The sequence below is a fragment of the Acromyrmex echinatior genome, unplaced genomic scaffold (genome assembly GCF_024713525.1).
Source record: "Acromyrmex echinatior isolate Ae372 unplaced genomic scaffold, ASM2471352v2 Scaffold43, whole genome shotgun sequence".
Taxonomy (NCBI): Eukaryota; Metazoa; Arthropoda; class Insecta; order Hymenoptera; family Formicidae; genus Acromyrmex; species Acromyrmex echinatior.
The window spans coordinates 32,337-48,130 of NW_028259076.1; the positions used below are offsets into that span (position 1 = coordinate 32,337).

Below are 15,794 nucleotides of genomic sequence, written 5' to 3' on the forward strand. Positions count from 1 at the left end.
GTCGCGAAGCCCGCCGGCAACCCCACGACTTGCTCCTGGCATGATTCCCGAAGGGATCAATCGCCCGGGAGCGCGGACACTATCCCCGGGAAACCATGACGGGGATCCGAACTCCCGCCTTATCGTATCCTTATTTGAACTATTCATGTTATATAATTTTGCCGGCAATGAGACAGAAGCCAAGTGACTCTATGTACACTATATACATTGTTGTTTAATGTTTAGAGTTAAACATACTCACACAGTCACTAGCGTCTTTGCACTCCCCACTTGGCCGCTGTTGGATGATTCTCCCATCACCCATTTATCTCGTGGCCGCGCACCTCTACCACGAGATAGGGGGACCTTTTATAGAGGGCCCAACTCATCGTCCAAGAGGTCGGGTGCAATCTCGGATGCTCGATCTCTTCCAGTGGTGCAAGAGAAGAGATTACGAGAGCTCAGGCATCGCGGGTTCGCTAAATATGTAGTGGAATCATATCAAAATTCGTCCAGGAATGCCGGATCGCATCCGAGATGATTCCACCCTCTGCGGGGGATATTTTATAATAATGTCTTAAGTTTACTTATCCGTTTAATAAAATTTATGCGAGTATCCGAACTGTTAATAATGTTAGTATATATTTAACGCTTATTAATTATTTAAATTAGATTTTGCAGTTTATATTGCAAATAAAGCAGACAAAAGTAGAAATTGGATTTAGGACATTACTACTTTGGATATAATTTTATCTGCGAGGTATGTCCTCTTTTAAATAAAAATATAAAAGTATATAATAAACGTATATATATATATATATATATGTATATATATGTACAGAGTAGGGCAATAACTCTGTCCACTTAAAATATTTACTGCCACTTTTAATATGTAATAATATATTTATTGAAGTTGTATAGAGTGTATACTATAACATTCTTTTATGGATAGAGGCGTTTCGATGATTTTAAGGTCACTTCCGCTTTTTAAATGGAATTCTATAATTTTTTTTATATAATATAATACCTCTGAGTATTCTGCATGTAAAAGTACTAAGATAGTATATCAAGAAACCAATAATTTATGAGACATTTTATACTTTATTCTGGCATAATGTTGACATAAAATAACTTATAAACAATTCGTTTTTTTATAATCGTTAATATAATTTTATAATAAATTTTTATAACCTTAACTTTTATGAACAGAGTATTGATATGAATAAATTGGTGGAAAGAAACACATATTTGCTTAAAAAAAATATATATGTAAAAAGAACAATTTTTTAAATAAGCAACTGGTTATTTTCTTTCATTCAATTAATTTATCTCATTATTCTGTTCATAAAATTATTAAGGATTACAAAAAATATTAATAATTTATAAGTTATTTAATATTTCATGTCAATATATGTAATATATGCATAAAGTAAAAATTATCTCGTAAACGAGATTGGTTTTTTGATACCACTACTTTAATAGTTTTATATGCAGAATAATTAGAGGAAACATTGTTTAAAAAAAATCATACATTTCCATTTAAAGAAGTGGAAGTAATCTTGAAATCTTCGAAAAGCCCGCACCCATAGACAAACTATTAGTATATTGTACCTCTCTTGATGCTATACAACTTCAATAAATATATTATTTCGTATCTCTAAAAATAGCGAAACATTCTAAGTGAATAGAGTTACTGCCCCATCCTGTATATATATATATAATAAAATAAATGCGTATGTAAAATAAAACGTTCTAGATATTCTTTACAAATATTTCTTTTAAATTTAATCCTTTTGCTCCTAATGCCGGCTATGTCCGGCATTCACAAAGCGATTCGTATAGACGAACGCTAGCTATAGCTAGCATTCGCGAAGTAATTTATTCTGTTCCTTATAATAAGAATTACGCCAAATCATCTCGTACAGCCGTATACAACCAAGTGTAACAGTGATTGTCAAATGATATATATTTAAACATTAGTAGTAGTAGTATATTACTGTCTATAATGTTACTGGCATGAAGGGAATAATTAAAACACGATTTACAAAGAAATTATAATCATTTTGTTTTAAGGAACAGTTCTTTTTTTTTATACATGTCAAGGTGACGTTATTTAGGCGTAAAACGTAATTTTAAATGTCAAAAACTCTATGATGTATACTTTTGGTGGGTCCCGATCAGTGATATTCCGGTGGACCGCTTTCTGAGCAAAAAGGTTAATAAAACTGTTTCCATTAAGTATAATGGTAGCATACTTTCTCAGAGCACTATAGTAGTCCAGTTATTGTGTCAGTCGACATAAGTCATGCGAATATGCTGTATTGCTTTATGTCGTCGTATTGTTCCTTGTAGTGAATTGGAATATGTACCATGGCTAATGAAAAAACGTCTTCTCTTTCCATAGTCAACATAATTTTTAAAGAAATGTATAGAAATTTTAAAAGTTATACCAATAGAATTAATTTGAATTTCTGTTACATATATTACTTTGTAAGTACCTCATAAATTATGAGTGCATGATGCGCATGATGCATCATTTATCCTTGTTTATATTCGATGAACAACAAGAAAAAACAATACATTATACATAAAAAACGAAGTGCCCCAATAATTAACAGAAAGACATGTTTGATCAAAATATATTTGCGAGTATATATAACGAGAAAAATTTATCCAATTAACGAGTAATTCTGATATATTTAACAAAGAAGTTATTCATACAACTCTAAATGCCATTCAAAATACAATAGAAATGATATTGTTACATAGTAGCATAATTAAACAATTAATAAATTAAATGCGGGATTATATGAAAGCGTTGAAAATATATTGTATGTATAATAATACATATTTTATTGAATTAATCGTTATTGTAGTATTGACGGAATGAAATATCAATAATAAATAAATCGTATTTACTTTTAAATATTACCTGCGATTATAAAATTTATTAAAATTCTAATGAAATTTAATAAATGTACCTTCACTTTGTTGTTAGTGTCTGATACAAAACAGAATAATTTTTATAATGGAAAAGGAATTTAATATATACTGATTCCACGTAAAATTCATAAAAATTTATCCTCAAAGAAAAGTTAAGTTATCTGTCAAATACTAACTCTTTTTATAGGAAGGTATGAATTCCAAATTTTCTAGACCACTTATAATAGTAATAATTTTGGTAGGATGTTAATTACAGTTATATTTATCGCATCTTTAAAGTAATATTTAAATTCGCATGTGTGAAAATATGTTCTAATGCAGTGATAGGATTTACTTGCAGATTTCGGCGATTTTTAATTTAGTTTCTGTCTGATTTCACCAACCCGCGCGTAGCCTAAATTCCTATCGGTGAAATAAGAGATAAAAGTCGACCGAAATGTATAAATAAATCCCAGCACTGTTCTAACACATTACTAAAAATCATCTTTTATTAAAAATGAATGATTTTTTAGGTGGATAGTGATTATGAAGAAGTACCTATATTTAATAATAATAAAATACATGTGTCATTACAATTTTTTATATGTATGGATAAAAAGTGTCTCGGATACCAACCGTTCGAGATGATCCCAAGACAAGTTGTATTTTAAAGAATTGTTTTTATACTTAAAAATTTTTTATATGTTTAAAATTTAACAATTTCTTATTTTTCTGTTTCTTTAAAAAATTTTAATCATTATCGCTAATACATACTCGTTTGACTTATCTCGAATCTTTGTGCCCACATATTTTTAATTAAATTCATGTATTTACGACAACATTGTTGTAAAAGATTGTAAAGCATTTTCATAAAATTATCTAAGTCGATAAAAATCAAAATTTACTATTTATTACTAAATATATGCATGTACTATATCATAGAAAAGTATATATATAAATATATATATAAATATGTATATATATATATACATAAAATTATATAAATACATGTATAGTTTGCTATTATTAAATTAATTAATATCCTTAAGGCGAGATACCCAATACCCGAAAATGATTTTTAAAACAAACTGTTAGAGAATTATTTGTACTCGTTATTTGTAAACGTATTCGTAATGGCATTTTTGTTAAACTATTCATAAAAAATAAGCAAACAATTTATACAAAATTTGAATTTACTTATTCGATTCAAATTAATTATTATATCTATATTTATCATATAATACTAAAGTCTTATCTTCATTAAGACAGTGTTGTTACTAGTATTATTACTAATAAGAGAATATTTAATAAAATTAAAAATGTGATGAAATAAAAGTTGAAACACGCTAATATGAGACGATACAGAAAGTTAATATACTTTATTATATGTTAACAATCCATATCGAACGCCTCTAAATTGGTTTTTATTTTTTTGTAAGTATTCCATTCACTACATTTTTCTACGCAGACATTTTTCACACTCTACAATAGAACAGGGATACATAAATAATTATGTCTATCTACGACAAGATAAGCGATTGCACGAAAAAATCGTTTTCTGTGGTATAAACGTATTTCTAAGTCAAAAACAATATTTACATTTTAATTTTTCCGTTTATAACAAAATAAGCCATTCTACGCCATTTTACGTGGAATTACTTTTACTCATTCACGAACATTATGCATCTCCGCCGAGAGAGGGCTGTGGCAGATGGAATTCTAATTCCATCATGACAGCAACGTGGTAATATCATGAATTTTCTTTGTTAATCGAATATTTAAATACAGATGTATAAGACATTTTGATCAGAATGAAATCACGAATCTGATGGTCGATAGTAAACACACAAAAAAGGAGGAAAAGAACACGACATTTATAACAACGTTGAAAAAAAGAAAACTTCATGGAGAACTTTTATATATACAGCGAAAAGGGCTTTCCATAACGACTCCAGTATTTGACGGATCCAGGAAACGGAATTAAAAACACATCTGATAACCATTATTTATTTAAAAAAATAGAAACTTATAGAAAGAGGAATTTCGATATTCTACTCTTGAAATTCAACAATGTTCTACGGAAAGAAAAATGCATTAGTAAGAAAAATACAAATAGGACGCGGCTATTCAAGATTTAATATTAGGATTGGATAGAATGACTTCTTCTTAATATATAACATGGGATAATAAATCTTCATGTGCGATACGTATACGTGCGTACAGAAAAATTAAACAATAAAAAAAAAAAGAAAAAAAGTGAAACGTAATCTTTTGATGGCCTTTGATATTGTCAATAACTCGCGATACTTTCTTTCCAAGCTCGTACAAGTTCCATTTGATACTACATTACTTCGTTAAATATTATACTTTGTCAGGAGAATATTTTTGTTACCATGTGAAATAATCGTTACTTGACAAGAAAAAAGAGAGAAAGAGAGTGAAAGAGAGAGAGAAGACAATTGGTATGGTGGATCGACGAGCATTTTACGGGAGCGTCGGTCGATTAGCGAAAGGGATGCTTTCGGCATCAGATGAGAAGTCGATTCTTTAATTCTCCGGGAACTATACGGAACTATGTATTTATATACACCAGGGTAGGTTGTCTTTTCTCTCGCTCTCTCGCAAAAGCCGTCGGCCTCTCTCTCGCTTCCCTCCCTATACATTCGTCTTAATATCTAGTACATAAGATGGCAGAGTCCCTCACACTCCTTTCTCTCTCTCTCTCTCTCTCTCTCTCTCTCTCTCTCTCTCTCTCTCTCCATCTCGTCTTCAATTGCCGTTCTTTCTTCTTCTTCCTACCTCTTTTCCACCTCGTAGGGTGTGTAGGGTGGCGAAGAACATGCTGTGGGAGCGCGATGCGAAGAGAGAATCCGCTACATAGAGAGAGCGACGGAGAAAAAGAAAGATCGGTACCGAAAATGGAAAAGAGAAACGGAAAACCGATGGATAAAGGGAGATGTGGGGAGATGTGGGGGACAGCTGCAGGCCATACGAGGAAGATTATGAAACAATGCGGGCGAAAGAGAAAACGAGACGACCTTCGGCGTGGTCCGCGACTCCGCCCCAGCAGCGTTCGTTCCATTCCGCAACCCTCTTCAATATTCATTCATATAATTTTATTTTAAAAAATGGAAGTGACCTTTTATCTCTTCGGCGTTCCCATCTAGAAAAAAACGTGTTCAAAATACGTTGCTTTTGAAACCATTTTACTTGTATCTGACATTTCTCGGCATCCTTTGTACTTTTGGAAATATTTCAATGTGAAATTTAAAATAGCATACTCTTTATTTTTACTTCATCTGTTAGTTTCATGTACTAAAGTAAGTATGTGATATGAAGAAATCAATAGTTTACGACATATTTTATACCTTGTTCCAGCATATATTAACATAAAATGTTAAATAACTCGTACACTATTAATTTTTTAATAATCGTATCTTATTACTTTTATGAAGAATAATGAAATGAATTAATTGGTGGCAAGAAAACACTTAGTTGCTTAAAAAAAATATGTATGCAAAATGTATAATTTTTTAAATAAATGATTCTGTGTTTTCTTTTCACCAATTGATTCATCTCATTATTAAATTCATGTAAAAGTTTTAAGGTACGATTATCAAAAAATTAATAGTTTACGAGTTATTTAATATTTAATGTCAACATATGCCACAATAAAGTATAAAATATCTCATAAATTGATTTTTTGTTGTCATTACCTTAATACTTTTATATGCAGAATAATTAGAGGAATTAAATTGTGTAAAAATAATCATACAATTTCATTAAAAAAAAATAGAGGTGACATTCATATCTTTTGACACCATCACTAAGAAGAAATACGAATACAACATGATCAAAATACGTTTCCCTTCAAATAGTTCCACTTTCATCTGAAACATTGTTTCCTATCATAAAAACCATGCGAGATGTTTCAGATGCTCGAGTTAGATGGGTCGCCTTGTATATATGTACATAGATTAATGTTTAATTTTTTTAATAAAATTCTTAAATAAAAAGAATATGAAATTCTTGAGTGTATATATCTCGTAGAAGTTGCAACGAGTTTAATAAGCAGAAATATATAATTTAAGTTTATTTAAAATTGAATTAACGAAATAAAGCATTATTTATGTAAATTTTTTTATTTTTTATTTTTAATAAAAAATAGTTTTAAATAAAAAAAAGAGTTTCGTTCCCATTTTACGTGTAAAATCAGTTGCTTCGCGTGTAGACTTGTTAGCTTTATTATATGGCATTATCATTTGCGAGACAGTTTGTATATTAATAGATACACGTATCTATGCATTAAATCGAATGCAATGAATTTTTGGCAGAAACCGAACAGAACAGAACAGAACGAAGTGAACGAGGCATCGGCCGTGGGCGACGATGAGACGCCATGGCCAGGGCAAAAGAGCAGGAGAGTCGTTTATCGATATTATCGTGTGGCCGGCGGCAGCGGCAGCGCACCGTTGCCTCGAAGGAACGCTAGCGAGTGACCGTTAACTCAGGTCGCGACGCAACGCGACGCGACGCGACGGCACACATGTCGCGCAAATAGCCAAGGCCTGGCGTGGCCGTGTGTATATGCACACGCACGCGCATACACGCATACACGCTCGCATTAATAAAGCTATCATTCTTAATAGAGAAAAAAATTTGTCTTATTTGTGTTTTATTTTTATCAAGAACATTTAAAATATTAACGTACACATTATTTTAAAACAAAGAAAGTTTATTCCTAAACATTATCGTTAATAAAATATCATCGTTATAATAGTAACAAGAACAATATATATTATATATCTCAAGCATAGCTGAAAAAGACGTACGCAGCCGTGCTCATGCTTGTCATCATCGCGATACGCTTTCATCCGAGATTTTAGCAAAGTTGGAGCTCTGAAATCCTAAACGTGCGCGGGGACAGCGATAATTATCGAGAGTAGGACGCCTCTCTCTTTCTCTCTCTTTCTCTTTCTTTCGCTGTCGCTGTCTTTCTCTGCGTTACGGTCGCGCGGTGAAAAACGAGTCGGTATACGTGACGAGATGCGGTCGATCCTCGCGCGTGTATCGCCGACGAGACCGCGGGATATCGGGGCGTGTACAGGTACACACTTGTCGCTCATTAACGTTCGTGCGAGCGCGACGGTTACTCGCGATAAATTTACCCGCGAATTATCGTGAGATCGAGTCTGCTTACCGCGTCTCTCCTCTCCTCGCCACGTCACGCCATGCATCGCCATGCCATGCCATGCCTTGCCTCGTCTCGCTTCGTCTCGCTTCATCCCGCTTCGTCTCCCTTTGCCACGTCTCTGCCACTTCGCATCGTCTCTTCTCTTGCCATGCCGCACTCCGTTGTAACTCCGGTCTCCGCGTCGAATGCTTGATACCGTAGGTATCCGGATTTTAGGCCGCGCGCTCGTAAATCCGGCTCTCCCTTGGCGATTGCCGGCGGAAGTGGCGGGAAGGGTTTAAGGTTTTGCTGCATCCGACATCCTCTCTCTCTCTCTCTCTCTCTCTCTCTCTCTCTCTCTCTCTCTCTCTCTCTCTCCCTCTCTCTCTTTCTCGAGCTTTCATATTTCGCACAAAAGGAAATGCTGGGAAACCTCGCTAAATGTTATAAATACTACGGAATTTTCTTATTATGTAGAAGCACAAGAGCGGTTCGTTTCGTACTGGATGGATACGCATTTCTTGTTCTTTCTTTGTACAACATGTGATTCGCGAAACCGCTTCGACAGACTTGAAAAAATATTATTTCGATTTGACATTCGATTGATCCATCTAAATATTATGTAAATGTGATCGGGGATATATCCGGTGTCAGAGGGTGAATTATTTTCTGCTTAAACGATTAATGAATATTGTTAATGACTAAAAGGGATACAATGTAGAGACGAGTCGGAAAAAATCTTTTCAAAAATTTTTCTCCAAGAATCCTTTCTTTTCCACTCTTGGAATTTTTCCACCACCACGTATGATAACACATGATAGACCCCACACTTTCTAGGTCTATGGGGTAGGGTAAATTCACTCAGGGATACTTTCATTCGTCGAAAACCGAACGTCCTACCTCTCGATACTCGTGACATCGTTGTCGATTGGTCAAATTGGACGGAGAAGTAGAAAAGAGACGCGCGAAGAAGGGCACAGAAAGCTGGAAGGAAGTATCGCGGACTATTCGCTGAGGATGATAGAGTAGGCGTGGAGGGATGAACCATCGTCGCCGACGTTACGAAAGAAGATATAGAGGGAGAAGATGCGCGCAAAATAATACATCCTGACGGGTACCGCGCAGGTGGTGGGGCAGTCCGACTGACCATTCGAAGTCGACCTCCGCGACGGCAACGCAATTATATCGTATTCGTCGCGCTCGACACAAGTATTCGCGTGACACGGTAGTACGAAGTATCCGGTGAGCCTTTAGAGAGCCTTTAGAGAGTCTTTTTAGAGAGTTTAGAGTTTTGTGATCATCTCGTATCGTAGAACGAAAAACCAGACGCTACGCGAAACGAACGCGCGTCTTTCGGAGTGTTATTCGCGCTCGCGAGCATCGCGTTGATCACTTTCGTCCAAAACGTAATATCCACGAGAGAACGAAAAGACAGACGCAACGCGAAACAAACGCCGCATCTCACGGTAGTATTAATCGCAATTCGCGATTCGCGCGGTCTACGTTCTTCGTGAACTTGGACAAAAAAAAGTCGTATCGTTGAACAAGGACGAGAAACATTGTGGTGAAAACTGAAAACTGATTTTGAACTCTTGGAGCCGGTGCGCGATTTTCCGTGTGTGCCTAACGAACATAGTGTTAAGTGTTGATACTATGAAAATCAAACTGGATCAACAACAGGAATCCGCTATGGATCTCTCCCTAGATTCGGGAAGAGATCGTAGACCGACACGTTACATGGTACCTGCCAGATACGGGCGTAACAATTTAATCGTCAGCGATCCTGGGCCGAGTACAAGTACGAGAGGTGCCGCGATGCCGCGGAATGAATCCCGACAGGCGAGTAAGCGACCGTGGAGGGTCGCTCTGACGCCCAAAGAAAAAATAGACGCGATCAATAGGGTTCACAACGGTGAATCGAAAGCTGCGGTGGCACGCGACATCGGCGTACCGGAGTCAACGTTTAGAGGGTGGTGTAAAGCGAAAGATAAGATATTGTCGCAAGCTAATAATTTAAAAACTTCGGCAGCGACACTGCCGGGAACATCCTTAGCAGGTTTCGAGCACGTTCTGACCTCAAGTTCTGATAACAGTAATAATCGTGCAGTGGGTGATTCTTCATCGAGATCAACACTAACGACCCAAGCCACGATGTTGGGATTACCATCGACTTCCGGAGTGACTGAAAGAGCTGAGGAGTTCAAAGCCGGTCCGGCTTACAAGAGGCTAAAATACGAGAATAATTCTGCCGGCATCACGATGGCTAATAATATGTCAACATCGATGGCTAATATGGTGGCTAATACAGTGGTTGATATGTCGTTTACGACGAATATGTTGAAACAGCACCAACAACAGCTGCAACAACAAACTAATAACACGCTACTTAATAGGAATAAAAGGAAACATAGTGCTTCAGGAATCGCGTCAACCATGGACGTCCCGAAACCATCAATGAGAATACAGAACGATCAATTACCGAATATAGAAAAATCGTTCGGGAGTGTCTCTCAGAACTATGAAATCACCATACCATCGACTAGCAGCAGTGATCCAGTCATACCTCAATCAAAACCAATTAGAAACGTAAAGAAACGTAAAAGTCTCTCCAGTATAATAGATGATCTTCGCCATCGATATACACCACCTTCCTCAAATAGCGTTAAAGAAGCGTCGAACATTTGACGCTGTAAATAACAACAACATTGATGACGATATGGATAACGAAACGGCGAGAAAAAATCCCGACACCATGGTGCCACCAGGATGCAATGAAACGGTGGAGTATTGCACCAAATTATTATGGAGTGGTTGCACCATTATGGTTCGCCTGTAAGTACAATGAAACAAGTGGGTTACATACAACGTATTTTGGCAAGGATACAAGATTGGATTCAAAAAAGGAACTCCCAAAAAAACGAACGGTATGAGCTAGATGTAACAATTATATATCTAATACATATTTGTAATATATATATTTATAAATATATATATATAATGTATATAAATAATGTATATAATAATTGATTTATTACGCGTTAGATACATTGAGATAAAAGTCTGGTAATAGTTATTAAATTTTGTTGATTGGCGCAATATTTAGTATTACCAAACATAATAATAATAAACTGATTGATAATAATTATTACTATGTATTTAGAAAAGTAAAATTATCGTTTAGTTGTTCCAATTTGATACTTAAAACCAAATTATTCATTCATATTAATGAATATTTAGTTGTCTGTAATTATTTGTAAATATGTAATTATTGTCAAAATGAAAAAAGATTTACTGATTAATTTTATAATAGATTATTTGGTGCAACTAAGCGCCTAAACATAGTCAGGACTGCCGGTCGTTTCTAGCGTATAAAATTTAGTCAAGCTTTCTGTATAATCAAGTCTATATGACCGAAGCTCAGATATAATTATATAGAAGACAAATGAGATAAATGTCATCTGTATAACTGCCAATAGTCTTTTTCCGAGTGTAGTTATCAAATTGTTAACAATAACTTTAATAATTGTTGTTGAATCGTACAGTAATTATGACCAAACATGATTTGATAATATTCATTAAATCAAATAAATATTACAATTTTTTATAATAGATTAATTTAGTAATATTTGCCATACTATTCAGTACTTATTACTGTGTAATTTAGCTGTACTTTATTTATCAATTCGTTTGGTTATATTTATCATACGATTTAGTAATAATCAACTAGCTTTATGATCAATTTCCAAAACTTGGTTAAACAATTTAGTAATAGCTATCAAATTTTTGTTCTTATATATATATATATATATATATATATATATAAATTGAACATATAAGTGAAACCGTTTCACCAAAGTGTTTAGTAATTATCATCTAGGTTAGATTACATTGTAATTAATTTTAAGTTTTTCAGTATTGCCTTGTCCATAATCTTGCTTTAAAAGGCTGTAACGCTATATCAGCCTTATGCCCACAGAACTTATGCTCTTAGGCTCTTAGTAAGAATTTTGTTCAATTCGCTTAAGTCTAACGGTTAAAGCCTAAAGACTGCGCAAAAACAGTTTAAAGACAGAAATTATTGTCACTTAATCTCTTTCGACTTATGCCTTAAGGTTTCTTAAAGCAAGGTTGTGGACCGACTGTGTTTAAATATTTAGAACTTTCATTTTTTTTGTGTTTTTGAAAATATGTTTGACAAATCGCATAGCGAACGCTCATAGCGATGCTCATGAAAGTCCTTTATCCCTATTTTTTTCTACCTCTTAAGATAGTGTTACACTTAGGTTTACGTTTAGGAATTTATTATTTCTGAATAAGAATTATGAAATCTGTCAAATATTTCAAATTAATGTCATCATTTATTAATTGTTTATATAAAAAAATTATTTGAATTGCGCGCGACGATGTCATTGAAAAAGGAAATATACAAAAAAGAAAATCTCAAATCATTCCTGTCCAGATTTGTTTACTTAACCATAATGAAAGCTTTGGCTAGTGGCTGATACTCGATGTCATCACTGGTGAATTGTACACATCCCCGCCATGTATAATTCCGGATACGGCAGCGTACTTCGTTTGATACTTGTAGATACAAATTTGTGTTGTGGGAAGTAGAAAAAGATTTATTGTAACAACGTTTCTCGTCTCTCGGCGTATATTTTTTACGATCCTCTTTTATATTATTAAGTATCCTTATCATGTTAATAATTGAAATTACGACAAAATAACAAAAAACATTTCTTGTATTTTAATGATAATTGATTATGATTAGTGTACATATTTTAGTTCTGATCTTTTAATTTTTGTAAAAATTAGTCTTATCTTTTATTATAGTTTGTAAAAATTAGTTTTATCTTTGTACAAAACTCAAATGTAAAAAAAATGTAATTAAATATAAAAATCCATAAAGTTTGGTTGTATTTTTTAATCTTTAGAAAAGTAATCTTTATTATATTTTTAAGAATATTTTTAATCAAATTATCGTGCGAAATCTTAAGTTATATATTATTAAGATAAAAAATTCCATTGCTGTCAATCTCTTCTTAATGTTCTTCATAATAGAAAAAAATTTCTCGGACATCGATGAAACATAAGATAGAACGAACCATGGTGGACGTCCTTCGTTAGTAGTATCGCTATCAACATTATTCTCTTCTCTGAGAGACGTTCTACCTTGAGCGATGATTTTTTACCTCGTTTTATGCGGCTCGCTTACTTGGTACCGTACAAATCATCATTTTTATCAGTGGACTAGGCCTATTGGGGATACCACTTAAAAAAAAACGCGTCAAAAATAGTACCTCAAGGGTGACGTGGAAAACTATTGAAAATTCATTGCATGTATTTGTTTTGAGCGCTTAACCGTTGCTTCATTCTGTGTTAATTAAATAATGAGCGAAAAAAAGATAGAATGAAGTTTACAGCGTGAGTGCTAATAGCGAACGTCCCGTGCACCTCATGTCTTTGAACGATAGCTCCTAAACGTCGAGTGGCATTTGGACTACATACGGGGCGAGCAGTGAGAAGAATAGCGGGAGGCGAGAGCCTCTCGAAAATTGGCCGAGAAGTGCAAGTTTTACCGAGCCCTGTAGTATAATATCGGTGACTGTAAATATATATCTTATTTTTCACTATTATTTGAATGATTTTATACTGCACTTCAATTTTAAAAGATGAGTAAGTGTTCGCGCTGTTATTAATATAAATAATACTTTACTAGACTGATTGACACTGTTTTTGTTGTATACAGTGATTATACATATTCTAAATTTAAATTAGTGAGACAACGTTCATCAAAAATCTCTAATTACTCTTGAATCAATATTATATTGTGATGTTGCCTCAAAATAATTAAAATATGGAATACAAAGTAATTAAAATATAGAATACAATTATAATCAATATGCAACAAAACAGTATCTATTATGCTTATATGCAATCCCCAAGATTGGAAGAAAAATATAATTGTACTTTTGTAAAAGAGAGATGAGGAAAAATGCGAATTGCAAAGGGATATCGCTACTGCGTCCAGTATACTTGCTAAATCTATTCCTGACAGTGGTATTGTCGAAGCTTCTATGATGTTGACTTACGACATTATTTTGTCTTCCGTCTTACACCATCCTCTGAGGGTGGACTCTGGTACACCGATGTCGCGTGCCACAGCAGCTTTGTGATTCACCATTTTGAACACGCGTGCGTGCGTGCGTGAGTGAGGGCGTGCGTGCGTGCGTGCGTGCGAGCTGCGTGAGTGCGAGCGAGCGTGTGTGTGTGTGTGTGTGTGTGTGTGTGTGTGTGTGTGTACATCTTGTTTTAAATGCAAAATTTTTTGAGAATTTCAAGCGATAAATCCATTCATTATAAATAAACCCATTATTACGATATTTCTAATGGGATGCACACTGGATATGTTAAATGCTTGTATGACGCTTTGGCATTTGGATATTTTCACGTAGAGTAGACTTTGAAGCACGCCATATTTATACCGCACTCGCTGTTGATCTTCTTCTAACCGAGAGAGAAAAGGCGTGGCCTCAACACGTTCAATCGTGCAACATGGCATCAGACGTTACTACGCAGACGCCATGAGAGGTAAAGAACTCATATATACAGTATAATCACCCAGCAAACGAGAATGAAATGAATTGAAATGGATTCAGATTTTCAGAAATATTGATTCACGAATGTTAAAATGAATGCTTTTCAATCCTGAATGCATTTTTATTCATTTATGAGAATTGCACGGAGCATATCTCTATGCTTTTCAATCTAAAAATAATATTAGCTTTTTCTGTGCATTGTGAATATTGTTCAATTCATAATTTGGAATAGAAAATGCAGTTTTACAATCCAATTGCATCCAATTGAATCTAATTGAATCCAATTGAATCCAATTAAATCCAAAGAAAGTATTCGCTATTCAAAATACACATTCGGATAGAAAAAAATTTCAATCCATTTTAATCACGTTTTTTATTATATAAAATATAAAATATAAATAAAATATATAATATATATTATAAAAAATATATAAAGAAATAAATACCATAAATTATATATAACTAATTATATATAAAACTATAAATTATAAAATATAAATAAAACTATTTTATTATATAAAATAATAATTATTTTCTTTTCTTGCGGATCTCTACTCGAGTCGATAGAATTTGGCAACAAGGCGAGTTGCCTTCCAAAATTCTCAAACTTTATTGCCTCGAGTATCATTTATCCTTGTTGGTCACCGAATATTGAATAAAGATGGTCGGAGTTGCGAGGAAGTCAGGTCGGAAAAGTGAGATTCGCAGAGTAGAATTCTCGCAGGACAGAATGAATGCCTTGTACGGTTTTCGTGCTGAAAAGAATTCCGCGGTTTACCTGAAACTCGTAACATTTTTTGTATATTCCGGTTTTCAAGCAGGCTAAAGATTCTGCAGTCAAGAATAGAAATTCCGAATATTGACAATAGAAGTGACCGTTCTTGAAAGTTTACAGATTTTTATAAGTTTTTTTTTTAAATACGTACAAGTTGATATTTAAAAGTTTTAAAATTATTAATTATGAGTCTAAAGTTAGAATTGTAAATAAAAATTACAAATTTTTGCAGTTTTTATTCATTTAAATTTATTCATTTCTGAAGTATATGTTTTTTTCTTATTAAAATAAAACCGCGTAGTCGTTTATAGCCAGAGATTCTAATAGTCTCAATTAAAATTATCAT

At 33.9% G+C, this 15,794-nt stretch overlaps 1 protein-coding gene across 1 annotated transcript; it reads left to right on the top strand.

Moving 5' to 3' along the window:
- Window positions 1–7,098: 7,098 nt before the first annotated feature.
- Window positions 7,099–12,512, top strand: LOC147906400 (uncharacterized). Its single transcript, XM_087416607.1, has one exon. It carries the CDS (start codon window positions 9,728–9,730, stop codon window positions 10,757–10,759), a length of 1,032 nt encoding a protein of 343 aa, XP_087272733.1. The 5' UTR covers window positions 7,099–9,727; the 3' UTR covers window positions 10,760–12,512.
- Window positions 12,513–15,794: the final 3,282 nt, after the last annotated feature.